We start from the raw sequence: 18,307 nt of genomic DNA, 5'->3' as shown, positions 1-18,307 counted from the left end.
GCCTATTGAGACATGTAGGGCGGCAGGTAGCTTAGTGGGTAAGAGCGTTGTGCCAGTAACCGAAAGGTCGCTGGTTCTAATCCCCGAGCCGACCAGGTGAAAAATCTGTCGATGTGCCCTTGAGCAAGGCACTTAACCCTAAATTGCTCCTGTAAGTCGCTCTGGATAAGAGCGTCTGCTAAATGACCTATTTATTTACATAAAGAGAGAAATACTTGACATCACTAAGAGCCGTATTGAATGAAAGCAGAAATTTTCCAGGATAAGTATGAAGCGGTTTTCTTGCACGTCACACATGCACATTTTGGACACATTCACACAGTGAAACAAAAATAATCTACATTTCTTATTGATTCTAGAACATGCTTTCTTACGTATCTTTTTCTTATTGATTCTAGAACATGCTTTCTTACGTGTCTTATTTCTTATTGATTCTAGAACATGCTTTCTTACGTATCTTATTTCTTATTGATTCTAGAACATTCTTTCTTATGTATCTTATTTCTTATTGATTCTAGAACATGCTTTCTTTATGTATCTTTTTCTTATTGATTCTAGAACATGCTTTCTTACGTATCTTATTTCTTATTGATTCTAGAACATGCTTTCTTACGTATCTTATTTCTTATTGATTCTAGAACATTCTTTCTTACGTATCTTATTTCTTATTGATTCTAGAACATTCTTTCTTATGTATCTTATTTCTTATTGATTCTAGAACATGCTTTCTTTATGTATCTTTTTCTTATTGATTCTAGAACATGCTTTCTTACGTATCTTATTTCTTATTGATTCTAGAACATGCTTTCTTACATATCTTTTTCTTATTGATTCTAGAACATGCTTTCTTATGTATCTTATTTCTTATTGATTCTAGAACATTCTTTCTTATGTAACTTATTTCTTATTGATTCTAGAACATGCTTTCTTTACGTATCTTTTTCTTATTGATTCTAGAACATGCTTTCTTACGTATCTTATTTCTTATTGATTCTAGAACATTCTTGCTTATGTATCTTATTTCTTATTGATTCTAGAACATGCTTTCTTTACGTATCTTTTTCTTATTGATTCTAGAACATTCTTTCTTACGTATCTTATTTCTTATTGATTCTAGAACATGCTTTCTTACGTATCTTATTTCTTATTGATTCTAGAACATTCTTTCTTATGTATCTTATTTCTTATTGATTCTAGAACATGCTTTCTTACGTATCTTTTTCTTATTGATTCTAGAACATGCTTTCTTACGTATCTTATTTCTTATTGATTCTAGAACATTCTTTCTTATGTATCTTATTTCTTATTGATTCTAGAACATGCTTTCTTTACGTATCTTTTTCTTATTGATTCTAGAACATGCTTTCTTACGTATCTTATTTCTTATTGATTCTAGAACATTCTTTCTTATGTATCTTATTTCTTATTGATTCTAGAACATGCTTTCTTACGTATCTTAGTTCTTATTGATTCTAGAACATGCTTTCTTATGTATCTTATTTCTTATTGATTCTAGAACATGCTTTCTTATGTATCTTATTTCTTATTGATTCTAGAACATGCTTTCTTATTTATCTTATTTCTTATTGATTCTAGAACATGCTTTCTTACATATCTTATTTCTTATTGATTCTAGAACATTCTTTCTTACGTATCTTATTTCTTATTGATTCTAGAACATTCTTTCTTATGTATCTTATTTCTTATTGATTCTAGAACATGCTTTCTTACGTGTCTTATTTCTTATTGATTCTAGAACATGCTTTCTTACGTGTCTTATTTCTTATTGATTCTAGAACATGCTTTCTTACGTATCTTATTTCTTATTGATTCTAGAACATGCTTTCTTATGTATCTTATTTCTTATTGATTCTAGAACATGCTTTCTTATGTATCTTATTTCTTATTGATTCTAGAACATGCTTTCTTACGTATCTTATTTCTTATTGATTCTAGAACATGCTTTCTTACGTGTCTTATTTCTTATTGATTCTAGAACATGCTTTCTTACGTGTCTTATTTCGTATTGATTCTAGAACATGCTTTCTTACGTGTCTTATTTCTTATTGATTCTAGAACATGCTTTCTTACGTATTTTAATTCTTATTGTCACGTATACTCCCCCTCTGGCCTCTAGGTCACCAGGCTGCTCTTTATTATGCACACCTGTCACCATCGTTACGCGCACCAGCGCCTCATGAGACTCACCTGGACTCCATCACCTTCCTGATTACCTCCCCTATATATTTCACTCCCTTTGGCTCCTTCCCCAGGCATTATTGATCCTGTTACTCTGTTCCTGCCTGTACGCTACTCTTGTTTTGTTCCATGTTTTATTTATCATTAAATGCACTCCCTGTACTTGCTTCCCGACTCCCAGCGTACATTGTTACACTTATTGATTCTAGAACATGCTTTCTTACGCATCTTATTTCTTATTTTATTTCTTATTTCTCATTTCTATTTATTTTGTGTTTTTGTTCTACCTTATTTTTAGTGCTACATTGATATTGATTACTGCATTGTTGGGTTTGGAGCTTGCAAGAAAGGCATTTCACTGTACTTGTGCACATGACATTAAAACTTGAAACTTGTATCCAGGAAAACCTGGTTAGGTATTTTAGTTTTCCATATTTAGCTTCAAGTTTGATCTCTCATATGTACGGGATACACATTGTATAGAGCAGTGGAGGCTGCTGAGGGGAGGACGGCTCATAATAATGGCTGGAATGGAGTGAATGGAATGGCATCAAACACATCATTCCATTCACTCCATTCCGGCCATCACACTCTGTTCCAGCCGTTATTATGAGCCGTCCTCCCCTCAGCAGCCTCCACTGGTATACATCCCCCAATGAAATGCTTACTTGCAGATTCCTTCTGGACAATGCAACAATAATAACAGATAATAAAATATAAGAATAGGAACATAAAGTAAATGGCTCAGTAGAATAGAATAAACATTTTATCATAATTATAATACAGGAAGGCACAATTTATAGCGCAATATTAACACGTGTTTTGAGGAAGGGGGGATTGGGGGGGCAAGTGTTTAAACTGTGCAGTATTTAACAATCATAATAAGAGTCTGGTAGCAGCAGTTGTGATGTTCGGATGTGTGTATGTCTGTGTGCGTGTGTGCGTGCGTGAGTGCATGTGCGGAGAATCAGAGAAGGAGGTCAGTCCAGTTCAAGTAATATAATAATAATAATAATAATATGCCATTTTGCAGACGCTTTTATCCAAAGCGACTTACAGTCATGCGTGCATATTTTTTTTTTTTGTGTGTGAGTGGTCCCAGGGATTGAACCCACTACATTTACATTTTACATTTACGTCATTTAGCAGACGCTCTTATCCAGAGCGACTTACAAATTGGTGCCTTGGCGTTACAAGCGCCGTGCTCTACCAGCTGAGCTACAGAGGACCAAGTGCAAGTGTTCAGCAGAATGATGGTTTGTAGATAGAAATTGTCTGTTGGTATCAGACCTCATGCTCCGATACCATCTGCCCGGCGGGAAGGGGAGAGAACAGCTGGTGGCTGGGGTGTGTGGGGTCCTTGATGATGCTGCGGGCCTTCCTCAGACACCGGTTCGGGTAGATGTCCTGGATGGGTGGGAGCACGGTCCCAGTGATGTACTGGGCCGTCTTCACCACCCACTGGAGGACCTTGCGGTCGTGGACGGAGCAATTCCCATACCAGGCCGTGATGCAACCGGTCAGGACGCTCTCTATGGTGCAGCGGTAGTATTTGGAGAGGACCCGGGGTAACATGCCGAATTCCTTCAGCCTCTTTAGGAAGTCGAGATGCTGTTGCGCCCTCTTCACAAGAGTGGCGGTGTTGTTGGTCCATGACAAGTCTTCAGTGATGTAGACGCCAAAGAACTTAAAGGTGCTGACTCCCGTTGATGTGGATCGGGGCATGTTCCCTCCTCTGCCTTCTGAAGTCAACAATCAACTCCTGTGTTCGGCTGATGTTGAGGGAGAGGTTGTTGTACTGGCACCACAATGCCAGTTCACTTACCTCCTCCCTATAGGCTGACTCATCGTTGTTGGTCATCAGGCCTACAACCATGGTGTTGTCAGCAAACTTGATGATGGCGTTGGTGTCGTGCAAAGCCTCATAGTCGTAAGTGAACAGGGAGTACAGCAGAGGGCTGAGGACACACCCCCTGGAGGGCCCCTGTGTTAAGAGTCAGTGTGGAGGAGGTGTTGTTGCCAATCCTCACAGCCTGTGGTCTGCCTGACAGAAAGTCCAGGATCCAGTTGCAGAGGGTGGTGTCCAGACCAAGGGCTCTGAGCTTGATGTCGAGCTTGGAGGGAACAATAGTGTTGAAATGCTGATTTAATTGAACGTGGCCCTATACTGTAAGACAGTAAGGTCGAGGTCATGGATGTCTGATGCACTGTTGATAGAAGACCTTGTGCTATTTGAATTGAACAGTTAATAAACCATCCTTGCGCTATTAGAATTGAACAGTTAATAAACCATCCTTGTGCTATTTGAATTGAACAGTTAATAAACCATCCTTGTGCTATTTGAATTGAACAGTTAATAAACCATCCTTGTGCTATTAGAATTGAACAGTTAATAAACCATCCTTGTGCTATTTGAATTGAACAGTTAATAAACCATCCTTGCGCTATTAGAATTGAACAGTTAATAAACCATCCTTGTGCTATTTGAATTGAACAGTTAATAAACCATCCTTGTGCTATTTGAATTGAACAGTTAATAAACCATCCTTGCGCGGGGTCTGCAAAGCACTTACTGTAATTGCCAAAGGAATAACTCGAAATAATGATCTTGGTTAACCCCTTTTTCATAACATGATAGAGACCTCCACATCTTCCCTGCTAATCATCCTTCGGTTATTAGGGACAGGCAATCCATCCAATTATCTGTGGTGTACAGAGTCTTGGGACGCTAACAGGTAACAGTGGAAAGGCCAATTATAGGTTTACTGTCCTGGCTCAAACTGAAACATGAGGGATTTTGGCCACATTCGTCCTCCCAAGCCTCTCTCTTTGCGTCGAAGGTGGAGGAGGCTAACGTTTTCCAGCATATCACTTTGTACCTTTTTGCTTGCTATCCTGTGCAAAGCACATTGCAACTTTGTTTACAAGTGCTCAAGGGGTAATCCAGAAATGATGTAATGGAAAAACTTCAGCTAATTGCGCCACCTGGGCATGACTCCAAGAGATCTCTTAGATGTTGTTGTCAAGGGAACCTGAACCGGTTAAACCCATAGGAGGTGGGGGGGAGAGGTGTGAAGGGGGGGAAGAGGTGTGAAGGGGGGGGGGTGCGTTGTGAGTGTGTTTAAAGCATTGGGAGCAGAGGAAAGACCATTTCTTTGTCTTTCTGATATGTCTTTTTATGAATTGGTTAACTGGAAGCTAAGTATTTTTATGTCTAGTGCTGTGCGGAGAATCGGTTAACTGGAAGCTAAATGAGTGGTGGCTAGATGTTTGTGATCTGATGTTCCAACATAACAAACGTCAAAGGCAGCGAAGATGTGATCTACGGAGCTGCCCTGACTCATTATGCTGTCTTCTCTTGGTGAGGAGGGACGTCACAGTCAGCCTTAGGATACTAACATACATTAGAACATCTTGTTCTTTGTTTGTAACCATTGTTTGCTCTGAATCTTTGTTAAATTAGCGCCAGATGGACTGTCATTTCTCTTTGCTTATTTGAGCTGTTCTTGCCATAATATGGACTTGGTCTTTTACCAAATAGGGCTATCTTCTGTATACCACCCCTACCTTGTCACAACACAACTGATTGGCTCAAACGAATTAAGAAGGAAAGAAATTCCACAAATTAACTTTTAAGAAGGCACACCTGTTAATTGAAATGCATTCCAGGTGACTACCTCATGAAGCTGTTTGAGAAAATGCCAAGAGTGTGCAAAGCTGTCATCAAGGCAAAGGGTGGCTACTTTGAAGAATATAAAATATAAAATATATTTTGATTTGTTTAATACTTTTTTGGTTACTACATGATTTCATATGTGTCATTTCATAGTGTTGATGTCTTCACTATTATTCTACAATGTAGAAAATAGTAAAAAATAAAGAAAAACCCTTGAATGAGTAGGTGTGTCCAAACTTTTGACTGGTACTGTATATATTTATACTCCGGACTCCGACATTGCTCATCCTAATATTTCTATATTTCTTAGTTCCATTCTTTACTTTTAGATTTGTGTGTATTGTTGTGTATTGTTAGATACTACTGCACTGTTGGAGCTAGGAACACAAGCATTTCGCTACACCGGCAATAACATATTCTAAACATGTGTATGCGATCAATAACATTTGATTTGATTTATACATTGTTACGTTGTCTATATCTGTACAGTTGTACCGCTGGTATGCTCCAGACTCATTATGATTGTCACAAAGTGAAGAGAAAACTTCTATATTCCCATCCTGATTTAGTACCGCAGTGTCATTGGAGGCAATGAACATCCAGTACAATCAAATCGAGGGTGATTGACAGGAGAGCCCTCCTTCAAATACTCAATGATGATTTGAATGCTCTGGTGTTGACTGGGTAGGTAGTAGAAGGATGTTGGAACTGGTATTTGCCGATGCTACAAAGTTAGAAACAGTGTTCTATTGACTTTCTAGTAGGCAATTGATCCGTGTCACTCTGGGTCATCTTAAGGGAATGGTGGTGCTAGTATGCAGAATAGAACAGACCTCTGTGTTTGTCTGAGGAAAGCAGCATTCAGCACCTCTCCTCTCCTGGACACCGGAGTATCTAGAAAGGGAATACTAAGGCCATTGCTGTAAAGGCCAATTCTTTATCACTGACCTTGTGGAAGGACTGCGGAACTACTTTCGTTTGACCTTGAGGAAGGACTGCGAAACGACTTTCGTTTCACCTTGTGGAAGGACTGCGAAACGACTTTCGTTTCACCTTGTGGAAGGACTGCGGAACTACTTTCGTTTCACCTTGTGGAAGGACTGCGGAACTACTTTCACTGACTTTGTGGAAGGACTGCGGAACTACTTTCGTTTGACCTTGTGGAAGGACTGCGGAACTACTTTCGTTTCACCTTGTGGAAGGACTGCGGAACTATGTTCGCTGACTTTGTGGAAGGACTGCAAAACTACTTTCGTTTGACCTTGTGGAAGGACTGCGAAACGACTTTCGTTTCACCTTGTGGAAGGACTGCGGAACTACTTTCGTTTGACCTTGTGGAAGGACTGCGAAACTACTTTCGTTTGACCTTGTGGAAGGACTGTGGAACTACTTTCATCAAATTAACTAATTCACCCTCTGCCCCTTTTTAAATTGATTAAGATGTGCACAATGTTGCATCCTACTTTGTGACATGGCATACGTTGTGTCATGTTTGTGACATGTTTCTGCTAAATGTGTGTAACAACAAATCACAATGAGACATTATCGGCAGTCTAGTCACGTCTTTCCATTTACTTCTCAGACTAGTGAAGGTAGGCGGTTTCCTGCTCGTTTAATGCACCTGTCTGTTTTTTTTATGTAGTAGCTGATCTACGTCCAGATATGCACCAGATCCCAGTCTGATTATGGAATGAGTCAGCGAGAATGTTGGCTTTATTTAAGATTCTGGAAGCTAAAAATGGCTCCTGTTTTAAACAAATTGAAAGAATGAAAAGTTAACTCACAGAAGAAAAGGACAGAGAGAGGCCTTGTCTAACAAAAGACAGTCAGCAAACACAGCATTGTTAACAGAACTTTTAGATAGTACTAGATCTGAATACAAAGACGCACATGATAAACATATTTGTTGTGCAGCGCAATAGAGTGCATTGCTGGTTGGGATTAAAAAGAAAAAAGATCAAAATCCTTCTCTTCAATATATCATTACTCAAAAAACACATCATGGCATTTTATGCAACAACTTAGCATATTAAAGCCTACAGAGCCCATTTTATAACTTAAACATCAGAACAACACTATACTGTCACCACAGCACAGAAACACACACACGCACGCACGCACGCACGCACGCACGCACGCACGCACGCACGCACGCACGCACACACACACACACACACACACACACACACACACACACACACACACACACACACACACACACACACACACACACACACACACACACTTCAAGCACTTTTCATTTACATCAAGCACAGAAAACAGATAGAAGCGTACAATAGCATCTGCTATACCCATACGATCCACATATTGCTTCAAAGCAATACCGAAAAGCACACTGACAATCGACTACATCTACAAGAATAGATGGCTTAATTATGTCCTAGTTCTAATGCCATGCTGCAAGGTAATGCATTATGGAAATGCATACACATTAGTAAAGTTTAGCTGCTTATGAGGTGTAAAAATCTGCATTTGGACTGTCTTTTTCCTAAACTGCATTGGAAATGGGCTAAACATGTTGCTGATATAGAACCTAATTGCTAATTCTGCTAAGACTACCTGATTGGGTAGATTCACTTGGTAATGTGAAGTCATTCTGCTAAGACTACCTGATTGGGTAGATTCACTTGGTAATGTGAAGTCATTCTGCTAAGACTACCTGATTGGGTAGATTCACTTGGTAATGTGAAGTCATTCTGCTAAGACTACCTGATTGGGTAGATTCACTTGGTAATGTGAAGTCATTCTGCTAAGACTACCTGATTGGGTAGATTCACTTGGTAATGTGAAGTCATTCTGCTAAGACTACCTGATTGGGTAGATTCACTTGGTAATGTGAAGTCATTCTGCTAAGACTACCTGATTGGGTAGATTCACTTGGTAATGTGAAGTCATTCTGCTAAGACTACCTGATTGGGTAGATTCACTTGGTAATGTGAAGTCATTCTGCTAAGACTACCTGATTGGGTAGATTCACTTGGTAATGTGAAGTCATTCTGCTAAGACTACCTGATTGGGTAGATTCACTTGGTAATGTGAAGTCATTCTGTTAAGACTACCTGATTGGGTAGATTCACTTGGTAATGTGAAGTCATTCTGCTAAGACTACCTGATTGGGTAGATTCACTTGGTAATGTGAAGTCATTCTGCTAAGACTACCTGATTGGGTAGATTCACTTGTAATGTTACAGTGAAAAACCCATTAAGCTACACCTGAGGAACTCTCACTAACAATTCCTGCATTTATTAATAAGGTGTTGCTGCTGCAACAACATATTTAATTAAGGTACAAGTTAAATAGCATATAATTTAAATAAATCAATGAAATTACATTTAGATAAAATGTCATTCCTGGCTACAGCTGAAATACTGGCTGGTTATTGGTTGGCGATGAATAATGTAGCAGGCATCTTATACCCCATAGAGCAGCTGAAAAATGAAATAAAATCACTGTTGTTGCTTTTTGCTGTCGTGATGTTATTCATGTGGTAGAAGGGGTCAAGTTAGGCTCAAGAGGGTAGATATGGGATGCTCAAAGCCTTGCCATTGATTTTATCATCACCAAGAATAGGAGGAAAATTCAGTTGGGGGTGAGAGGGGATAGGGGGTGTTCGGAGGGGTTGCGATGGTTCTGCCCACCTTGGTTGTCACGGTGAGGAGGGGTTTCCCTTCTGAAGACGCCTTACTGGGTATCTCCTTCAGCACCATGGCAACAGTCTTATCTGCAGCCCTAGAGTCTCTCCCCTATAACAAGTGAAATCAACAATGACTCGTGTCAGGACAATTGGTGGTTCAGTCAATGTTTTCCCCCTCTAGGGCATCTTACCAACTTTACTTTATGATGATGGAATTATATAATAGGCTATGGTGAGCTATCTAGGAAAAAACAGCAACATTGATTAAAAACATATCCACAAGACTATGACAATGGCTATGGAGGGGTCACTATACACAGAGGAGCATGGTCTCTTGCAGTGGAGGATCCTCAGAGGAGGAAGGGGAGGACCATCCTTCTCAGTGAATTTCATAAAAATAAAAAATAAAAATATATATATATATATATTAAAATGTCACCAAATAATTGATTAAAACCCACTGTTTTGCAATGAAGGTCTACAGTAGCCTCAACAGCACTATGTAGGGTAGCACCATGGTGTAGCCGGAGGACAGCTAGCTTCCGTCCTCCTCTGGGTACGTTGACTTCAATATAAAACCTAGGAGGCTCATGGTTCTCAACCCCTTCCATAGACTTACACAATAATTATAAAGACTTCCGGAGGACGTCATCCAGCCTATCAGTGCTCTTGCAGCATAAACTGACATGTTGTCCACCCAATCAAAGGATCAGAGAACTAATCTAGTACTGAAAGCATAAGCTACAGCTAGCTAGCACTGCAATGCATGAAATATGGTGAGTAGTTGACTCAAAATGAGAGAAAGACAATAGTTTAACAGTTTTAAACCAATTAATTTCTTCAAAAATGAAGGAGAAGCAAGAGAGAGTGTCATTTACTTAGCTAGCAAATGCAGCTAGATAGTTTAGCGTATTCAAACACCCTGCTCACACAGAGGAATGCTATGTTAGCTAGCTCGCTATGACTATCCAACGCAATACTGGAACACTTCCCAGTCAAGGTAAGCTTTTGGTTTTACTCATTTATTGCCACTGGGGCCCGCTGGTCTAACTGCTTACTGACTATACACTGTAACGTTACTGTATGATTGTAGTGGGTTTACTAATGCGTTAGTTCTATTAGCTATGTTGACTATGACGTTATTTTAGCTAATATGGTGACAACGATGGAGGCTGTGTGTAGCCGTTATGATATGGTTTGGCTTGGAGAGGTTATTTCGCCTGGTCACATACAGCTGATGTGTTGTGCATTGTTCACAAATGAAGTTCACAAATGAAGAGAAAAGGTGAGAGGATGTGAGAAGTAATACAACGTGGCTGCTATGAAAGTGAACTGTGTGATCAGGGGTGTATTCATTCCACCGATTCTGTTGAAAAACGTTTCTTAAACGGAAGCAAACAGAACGAAATGGGGATAAACATACCTGAATTACACCCTAGATCAAGGCGGTATTGAATGTGTCACTGTCTGTTCATGTGTCACTGTCACCTCAAAATTTTCTCTCGACCTGTGTGCACCTACGTTGTAAACTTTCATTCATAGGCTAGGTTGTAGCAACCTCAAGATGTGTATCGGGAAAATTTGAGTATCATGTAATAGCCTAAACCTATCGATGTTACATTGAACTTGGTGAATGGAATATGAATTACAGTCATCCAATATGCTGTAATAGAAATAAGGCCATGCTCATGAAAAAAAAAAAAAAATTGGCCTCCCTCATCTTAAACGGCACAGACCGCCACTCGTCTCTTGTTACCTTCAGCAGTTTGATCAGATATAGCTAGTATCTCTAATGATGACGAGTGGACAATACAGTAGGAATGTGCTAGTCAGTCTCTCATTGGTTAGAATGATCTAGGCTGGGTGATGAACTAGACACGTCTCCTGGATGACCTCCAAGGGGACATATGGACATACTGGAAAGTTGCAGTTCACGTTTCAGCGTGACCTCATACCGTGACTGTCGCTCGCCTTATTACAAGGCTGAAATGTATTGTTATCCTGATTCTAGACCGTAAAACCATCAACAATCTGGCAAAATGAAATTAATTGCTTTCACAGAACTCAACTGTCATTTCAGAGTGGCTCATCTCACCAATAGATGGATTGTTGGAGAAATATGAAGGTTCTGGCTATATAAAGGTGACCTGCCCGAAACATTGAACATGAATAGCAGAACATTTGTAGTGCATTCATGTTACCAGCATTTCACATACTGTGTGTACAGGGAAATCACTATGTCTTGATATACTGTATTCAGGATACAGAAGCCCTGTACAATCAAACATGTTAACCCTGTTTCCATAGTCGAAAAAAAAACATTATTGCGAGAATCCAAGTTTATTCAAGTACTCAACCAAACAATGTCTACGCTACAGTTTGAAAACAGACAATCTCAACTGCATATCAATTACAACATGTCATATTTCTGTGCAGTTACACTGCACTGTTGACTTGTGGTTTTTGACTTGTGGTTACCTGGTTCCATTGTCTAGGACCCTTTGTATTTTGACGAGTATATAACCTGCATTAGAGAATAAGTTTTTTTCCCAATTGACTCTGTGCTCCCAGTAAGCTTGATTCTAATTGACTCTGTGCTCCCAGTAAGCTTGATTCTAATTGACTCTGTGCTCCCAGTGAGCTTGATTCTAATTGACTCTGTGCTCCCAGTGAGCTTGATTCTAATTGACTCTGCGCTCCCAGTGAGCTTGATTCTAATTGACTCTGTGCTCCCAGTAAGCTTGATTCTAATTGACTCTGTGCTCCCAGTAAGCTTGATTCTAATTGACTCTGTGCTCCCAGTGAGCTTGATTCTAATTGACTCTGTGCTCCCAGTGAGCTTGATTCTAATTGACTCTGCGCTCCCAGTGAGCTTGATTCTAATTGACTCTGCGCTCCCAGTGAGCTTGATTCTAATTGACTCTGTGCTCCCAGTAAGCTTGATTCTAATTTCATGGCACAATGTGTGCGCATGTCCTCGAGGTACCGTCCCCAGAGAGAATGTAATGCTGCTGTTAGACCCGTACAGCCACCTGTGTCCACACTCCACCGACAGTAAGTCAACCTAACTGTTTAAGAAAAAACAGCCTGTTGCTGTGCAGAGACACATCCACTAAGTGTGTGCCATTCATACCGCCAGGAGATGATTTTTATTTTTTTAAAGCCTTCTTTGGCTAAATCTGTGTTTCCACTAATCTTTTGAGTGGCTGGTGTATCAAGACAAATGGCTGCAGGCAAAGGAGGAGTGAGTTATAGTTGTATGCTGCAAAATATGTCCAAGGAACCGTGGATTGTGTTTGGGATGGATTGTGTCTTTGATGTGTGCTAGGTCAAGGTGTAGGTTTCTTGGTATTTGACATAAACGCACATTTCGGTCAGATTTGGATACATCCCAGGTGACGAGAAACGTAGCTTTATGCTTATACTTCAACTTGTTGTCTATTATCAACACAGCTAAGTAGTGTATACAGCAGAATCTTGAATACCTCATTGTGAACATACTCTTGGCTTGATTGTGCTGAAAATAGGTGTTGTAGGTAAAACAGTACCTTTTCTCCCTTCTCTGTGGGGTCTGCAGAATGTGGGGGGAAAGCCTTCTCTGTGGGGTCTGCAGAATGTGGGGGGAAACCTTCTCTGTGGGGTCTGCAGAATGTGGGGGGAAACCTTCTCTGTGGGGTCTGCAGAATGTGGGGGAAAACCTTCTCTGTGGGGACTGCAGAATGTGGGGGGAAAACCTTCTCTGTGGGGTCTGCAGAATGTGGGGGGAAACCTTCTCTGTGGGGTCTGCAGAATGTGGGGGGAAAGCCTTCTCTGTGGGGTCTGCAGAATGTGGGGGGAAACCTTCTCTGTGGGGTCTGCAGAATGTGGGGGGAAAACCTTCTCTGTGGGGTCTGCAGAATGTGGGGGGAAAACCTTCTCTGTGGGGTCTGCAGAATGTGGGGGAAACCTTCTCTGTGGGGTCTGCAGAATGTGGGGGGAAAACCTTCTCTGTGGGGTCTGCAGAATGTGGGGGGAAACCTTCTCTGTGGGGACTGCAGAATGTGGGGGGAAACCTTCTCTGTGGGGTCTGCAGAATGTGGGGGGAAACCTTCTCTGTGGGGTCTGCAGAATGTGGGGGAAAACCTTCTCTGTGGGGTCTGCAGAATGTGGGGGGAAACCTTCTCTGTGGGGTCTGCAGAATGTGGGGGGGAAACCTTCTCTCTGGGGTCTGCAGAATGTGGGGGAAACCTTCTCTGTGGGGACTGCAGAATGTGGGGGAAACCTTCTCTGTGGGGACTGCAGAATGTGGGGGAAACCTTCTCTGTGGGGTCTGCAGAATGTGGGGGGAAACCTTCTCTGTGGGGTCTGCAGAATGTGGGGGAAAACCTTCTCTGTGGGGTCTGCAGAATGTGGGGGAAACCTTCTCTGTGGGGTCTGCAGAATGTGGGGGAAAACCTTCTCTGTGGGGTCTGCAGAATGTGGGGGAAACCCTTCTCTGTGGGGTCTGCAGAATGTGGGGGAAACCTTCTCTGTGGGGTCTGCAGAATGTGGGGGAAACCTTCTCTGTGGGGTCTGCAGAATGTGGGGGAAAACCTTCTCTGTGGGGTCTGCAGAATGTGGGGGAAACCTTCTCTGTGGGGACTGCAGAATGTGGGGGGAAACCTTCTCTGTGGGGACTGCAGAATGTGGGGGAAACCTTCTCTGTAGGGTCTGCAGAATGTGGGGGGAAACCTTCTCTGTGGGGTCTGCAGAATGTGGGGGGAAAACCTTCTCTGTGGGGTCTGCAGAATGTGGGGGGAAACCTTCTCTGTGGGGTCTGCAGAATGTGGGGGGAAACCTTCTCTGTGGGGTCTGCAGAATGTGGGGGGAAAACCTTCTCTGTGGGGTCTGCAGAATGTGGGGGAAAACCTTCTCTGTGGGGACTGCAGAATGTGGGGGGAAACCTTCTCTGTGGGGACTGCAGAATGTGGGGGAAACCTTCTCTGTGGGGTCTGCAGAATGTGGGGGAAAACCTTCTCTGTGGGGTCTGCAGAATGTGGGGGGAAACCTTCTCTGTGGGGACTGCAGAATGTGGGGGGAAACCTTCTCTGTGGGGTCTGCAGAATGTGGGGGGAAATAGCTGAAATAGCTTCGAAATATGATGGTGATCATCAACAAGAGGTGCAACAAAGCCCTCAATTAGTTAGACTTGATTATTTTTCATGCACTTTCAATGAGGCAAAAAGAGCTAGATTTACTACTGAAAGACCAACATATATCACTTTTAGAATGAACTGTACAAATGCAGACCAGAATTTATGTGTTTCAGCCCCGTGTAGCTCAGTTGGTAGAGCATGGCGCTTGCAACGCCAGGGTTGTGGGTTCGATTCCCACGGGGGGCCAGTATGAAAAAAAATTAATGTATGCTCTCACTAACTGTAAGTCGCTCTGGATAAGAGCGTCTGCTAAATGACTAAAATGTAAAATAACTAAGCCTAAAACATCTGGTTTTTAATGTTTTTTTTCTTTCTCATGAAAGTTACTCTTTAACGTAAAATGACATCTCCAGCTAATTACTGCCGATGAAGCACTATGCCAACAATTTAATCAAATGATTAGGTGTCCTTGGTGGCTGAGTAAATAAACATTTCTGTTAACTTCGGTACCAAGTAAATACATTTACAATCCCCTGGTCACCAGACCAAATTCATTGTTCTGAACTAATAGAATTCCTGGAGAGTAGAACTTACATCTTTCTCTGGAAATCTAAATGGGTAGGACATAATGCTTAGTTAATTACATGGTCTGTTGATTTAAAGCATAACGCTCTGGTAGAGGAGGGTTTCCCAAACCCCCTTGGGCCCCCCTTGGGTGCACATTTAGTGTTTTTGCCCTAGCACTACACAGCTGATTCAAATAACCAACTCATCATCAAGCTTTGATTATTTTAATCAGCTGTGTAGTGCTAGGGGAAAAAAACTAAATATGCACCCAAGGGGGGGCCACCCAAGGGGGGCCCCAGGACCGAGTTTGGGACACTTTGTGGTAGAGGACAGTCTCACTAATGTAATTCCATGTTTTTTGTTAATCTGGAGATGGATAGACTTGTTTTATTGAATCAGCTTACAGCAACATTAATATGGCTTCTTATAGCGGCAAACTACCTCAGTTATATAACAAATCAAGGGATATACATGAGTTGGGATAAATATATTGTTGCTCTTAGGTGGTTCTCTGTAGGTCAGTTGGTAGAACATGGCACTTGCAACACCAAGATTGTGAGTTTGATTCCCAGGGGCCACCCCTACGTAAAATGTATGCACGGATGATTGGATAAAAGCGTCTGCTAGATATATTGATGTCATTGTTGCCTAATGCTTAGTAGTGGATGATCGGTAACTGGAAAATCAAATCTGTATCAGATTGATACCGATCAGTATAGATTAGTACCTTTGTGAATACAGGCCTTATTTTTGATTTCATAGTGGGAAAAGTGAAGTAACTTAACTCCAGCGGCAAAAAAAATTTAATGAAGTAGTTCCACTAGGGAATACTTACTCGCTGTAAATAGGGTCAACATTCACCATGATCACAAAAACAACTTTCCATATTCTCTATTCCACTGTGTGTATTATGAACCTGTAGCCATATGGACTGACTGGTGGCTGGTATGGCCACTTTGCATACTGTCCCCATTACGCAACATTCGTGTTGTTAATAGACAGGTTAGCTGACAACGCCACAAACATTATGTGCACGCTTCAAAGGGTCTGTGTTGTGATTCTGGATGGCCACATAGCTAGTAACAATGACAAGAAACTGCCTTGTGGGAAAATCGTAAGTGGCTCGTTTCAGTGGCTTGTTCTTCATACCATGTCTTGTTTTGAGGTGTTTTGACTCATGTCACCTCTATGCTAATATGGTAAAAAGCATTTGAGAGACAACAAGTTGTCATTGTGCAACTTTATTTTTGTTTTCAATCAACATTGGAGAAGAACTATAGTTTACGTGTTATCAACGTTCTAAGCGAATCCCGTCTATTTTGCCCCATAGTTGCTCACGCTAAACAACCATTCTGTCTATGATGCTGTTTGATGCATTTCTAGAGTTGCTCCTGACAGCTGTTTGATGCATATCTAGACTTGCTCCTGACCTCTGTTTGATGCATTTCTAGACTTGCTCCTGACAGCTGTTTGATGCATCTCTAGACTTGCTCCTGACAGCTGTTTGATGCATATCTAGACTTGCTCCTGACAGCTGTTTGATGCATCTCTAGACTTGCTCCTGACAGCTGTTTGATGCATTTCTAGACTTGCTCCTGACAGCTGTTTGATGCATATCTAGACTTGCTCCTGACAGCTGTTTGATGGATCTCTAGACTTGCTCCTGACAGCTGTTTGATGGATCTCTAGACTTGCTCCTGACAGCTGTTTGATGCATCTCTAGACTTGCTCCTGACAGCTCTTCACCTCAGTATATCAGATTCAGGCAGAGACTTCAAAAAACAGCCATGTGGAAATAGCTAGGATTCTCAGCAGACCGAAAATTACCCGGGGGTGAGATAAACACATGACTCAATTTAGTTGAGAGGGAGCGTCAAGGCGTGAGCGGGACGCTTTAAGGCGTAGTTAATGATTTATGTGGAGCCGAGACCGATGCAGAAGCGAACGTACCCACTAAGCTGCAAAGTTCAGCAGCCAAGTAGGGACCTGATTCATTCCCGGAGTCCCTCCAAATGGGTACTGTCGCAACCATGTATCCCAGCCACACACTTCCTCACGCACACATTCACTCGGACTCGCACACACGGGCAATGCAGCCATTTTTATCTCAATATCAAATAATTTCTGGGTGACAATTAAGTACCTTACTGTGATTGTTTTCAATTAAAATGGTCAAAAATAAAGAAAAATAGCTTCTTAGCAAAGAGCCATTTCTCAAGAAATTATTTTTCTTGGACTGTCTGGGAGTGGTCTGAGTGGGAAGAGGAAAACTGAAAACGAGCTGTTATTGGCAGAGAGGTTTGGAACACTTTCTTATTGGTCTATTAACTAATTTACCGCCCGGTGATGTCATCCAATCAAACTCTTAAAAGGGCATTATCATTTTCACAATTTCACAGTATTATTGCAACCTCATAGTGTGAAGAACAAAAATAGGACGGCACTACGGTGAATAAACTTAAATGGACGTATTGCTGCACGAACGTTTGGGGTCTGAGCCCTTCTTCACCGTGCATAGGAGGCAATGTTAGGACAACTATACAGGCCACACACAGGTAGCCATAACTATAGATTCACAGTCAGTATTGGCCCAATCAAGAGATCCCAGCAGAGGGAGCTGTGGGGGAAACATTACATTTTAAAAATATATACACAAATACACAAAGATACATTATGATGTCATTATAGCCTGCATGTTATAGCCTAAATATTTATAGAGGGCTTACAGTTGAGTCACAAATCACCTAGCAACCGTACCAAGCAGGACTCCTCTGTCCTGTGCTGTAATGTCCATACATTATGAATAAAGTTCTCAACAAATGATCATTGGGTTACATATGATAACCACTGGAGTTTTTTTGGGACAATAATGTCCTCCAGGCTATATGGATGTCATATTGAACAATTTGTGTCTCCCCTTTTCATGGTCATGGCTAGAAGGGATTCAGCTTTTGTCAAATTAACGTCAGATTTGACATTTTGTAGTAGATTAGGAGAATTTAGGCAGTAGGTTAGGAGAATTAGGTTACTGTTAGGAGAAGGGTTAGGGTTAGCTAAAATGCAAAAAAAAATAATACTTTTGACAATTTGACAAA

The 18,307-nt window shown here is 41.3% G+C and overlaps 1 protein-coding gene across 2 annotated transcripts in view; it reads right to left on the bottom strand.

Moving 5' to 3' along the window:
* LOC121576518 (PEX5-related protein-like) overlaps nucleotides 1-18,307 on the bottom strand; it is a 151,954-nt gene that overhangs the window by 60,969 nt on the left and 72,678 nt on the right. Inside the window, exon 2 of one of the 2 annotated variants that reach the window (XM_041889717.2) lies at nucleotides 9,536-9,640. The exons of the other annotated variant lie outside the window; for it this stretch is intronic. Within the exon in view, the coding sequence (XP_041745651.1) occupies nucleotides 9,536-9,640 (105 nt within the window). The remainder of the gene's footprint in view (nucleotides 1-9,535; nucleotides 9,641-18,307) is intronic. 2 annotated transcript variants of the gene reach the window in all.

Source organism: Coregonus clupeaformis, chromosome 11 (assembly GCF_020615455.1).
Source record: "Coregonus clupeaformis isolate EN_2021a chromosome 11, ASM2061545v1, whole genome shotgun sequence".
In the NCBI taxonomy this organism is placed as follows: Eukaryota; Metazoa; Chordata; class Actinopteri; order Salmoniformes; family Salmonidae; genus Coregonus; species Coregonus clupeaformis.
The sequence above is the reverse complement of the archived record's forward strand: the minus strand, read 5'-3'. Positions and strand labels throughout refer to the sequence as shown.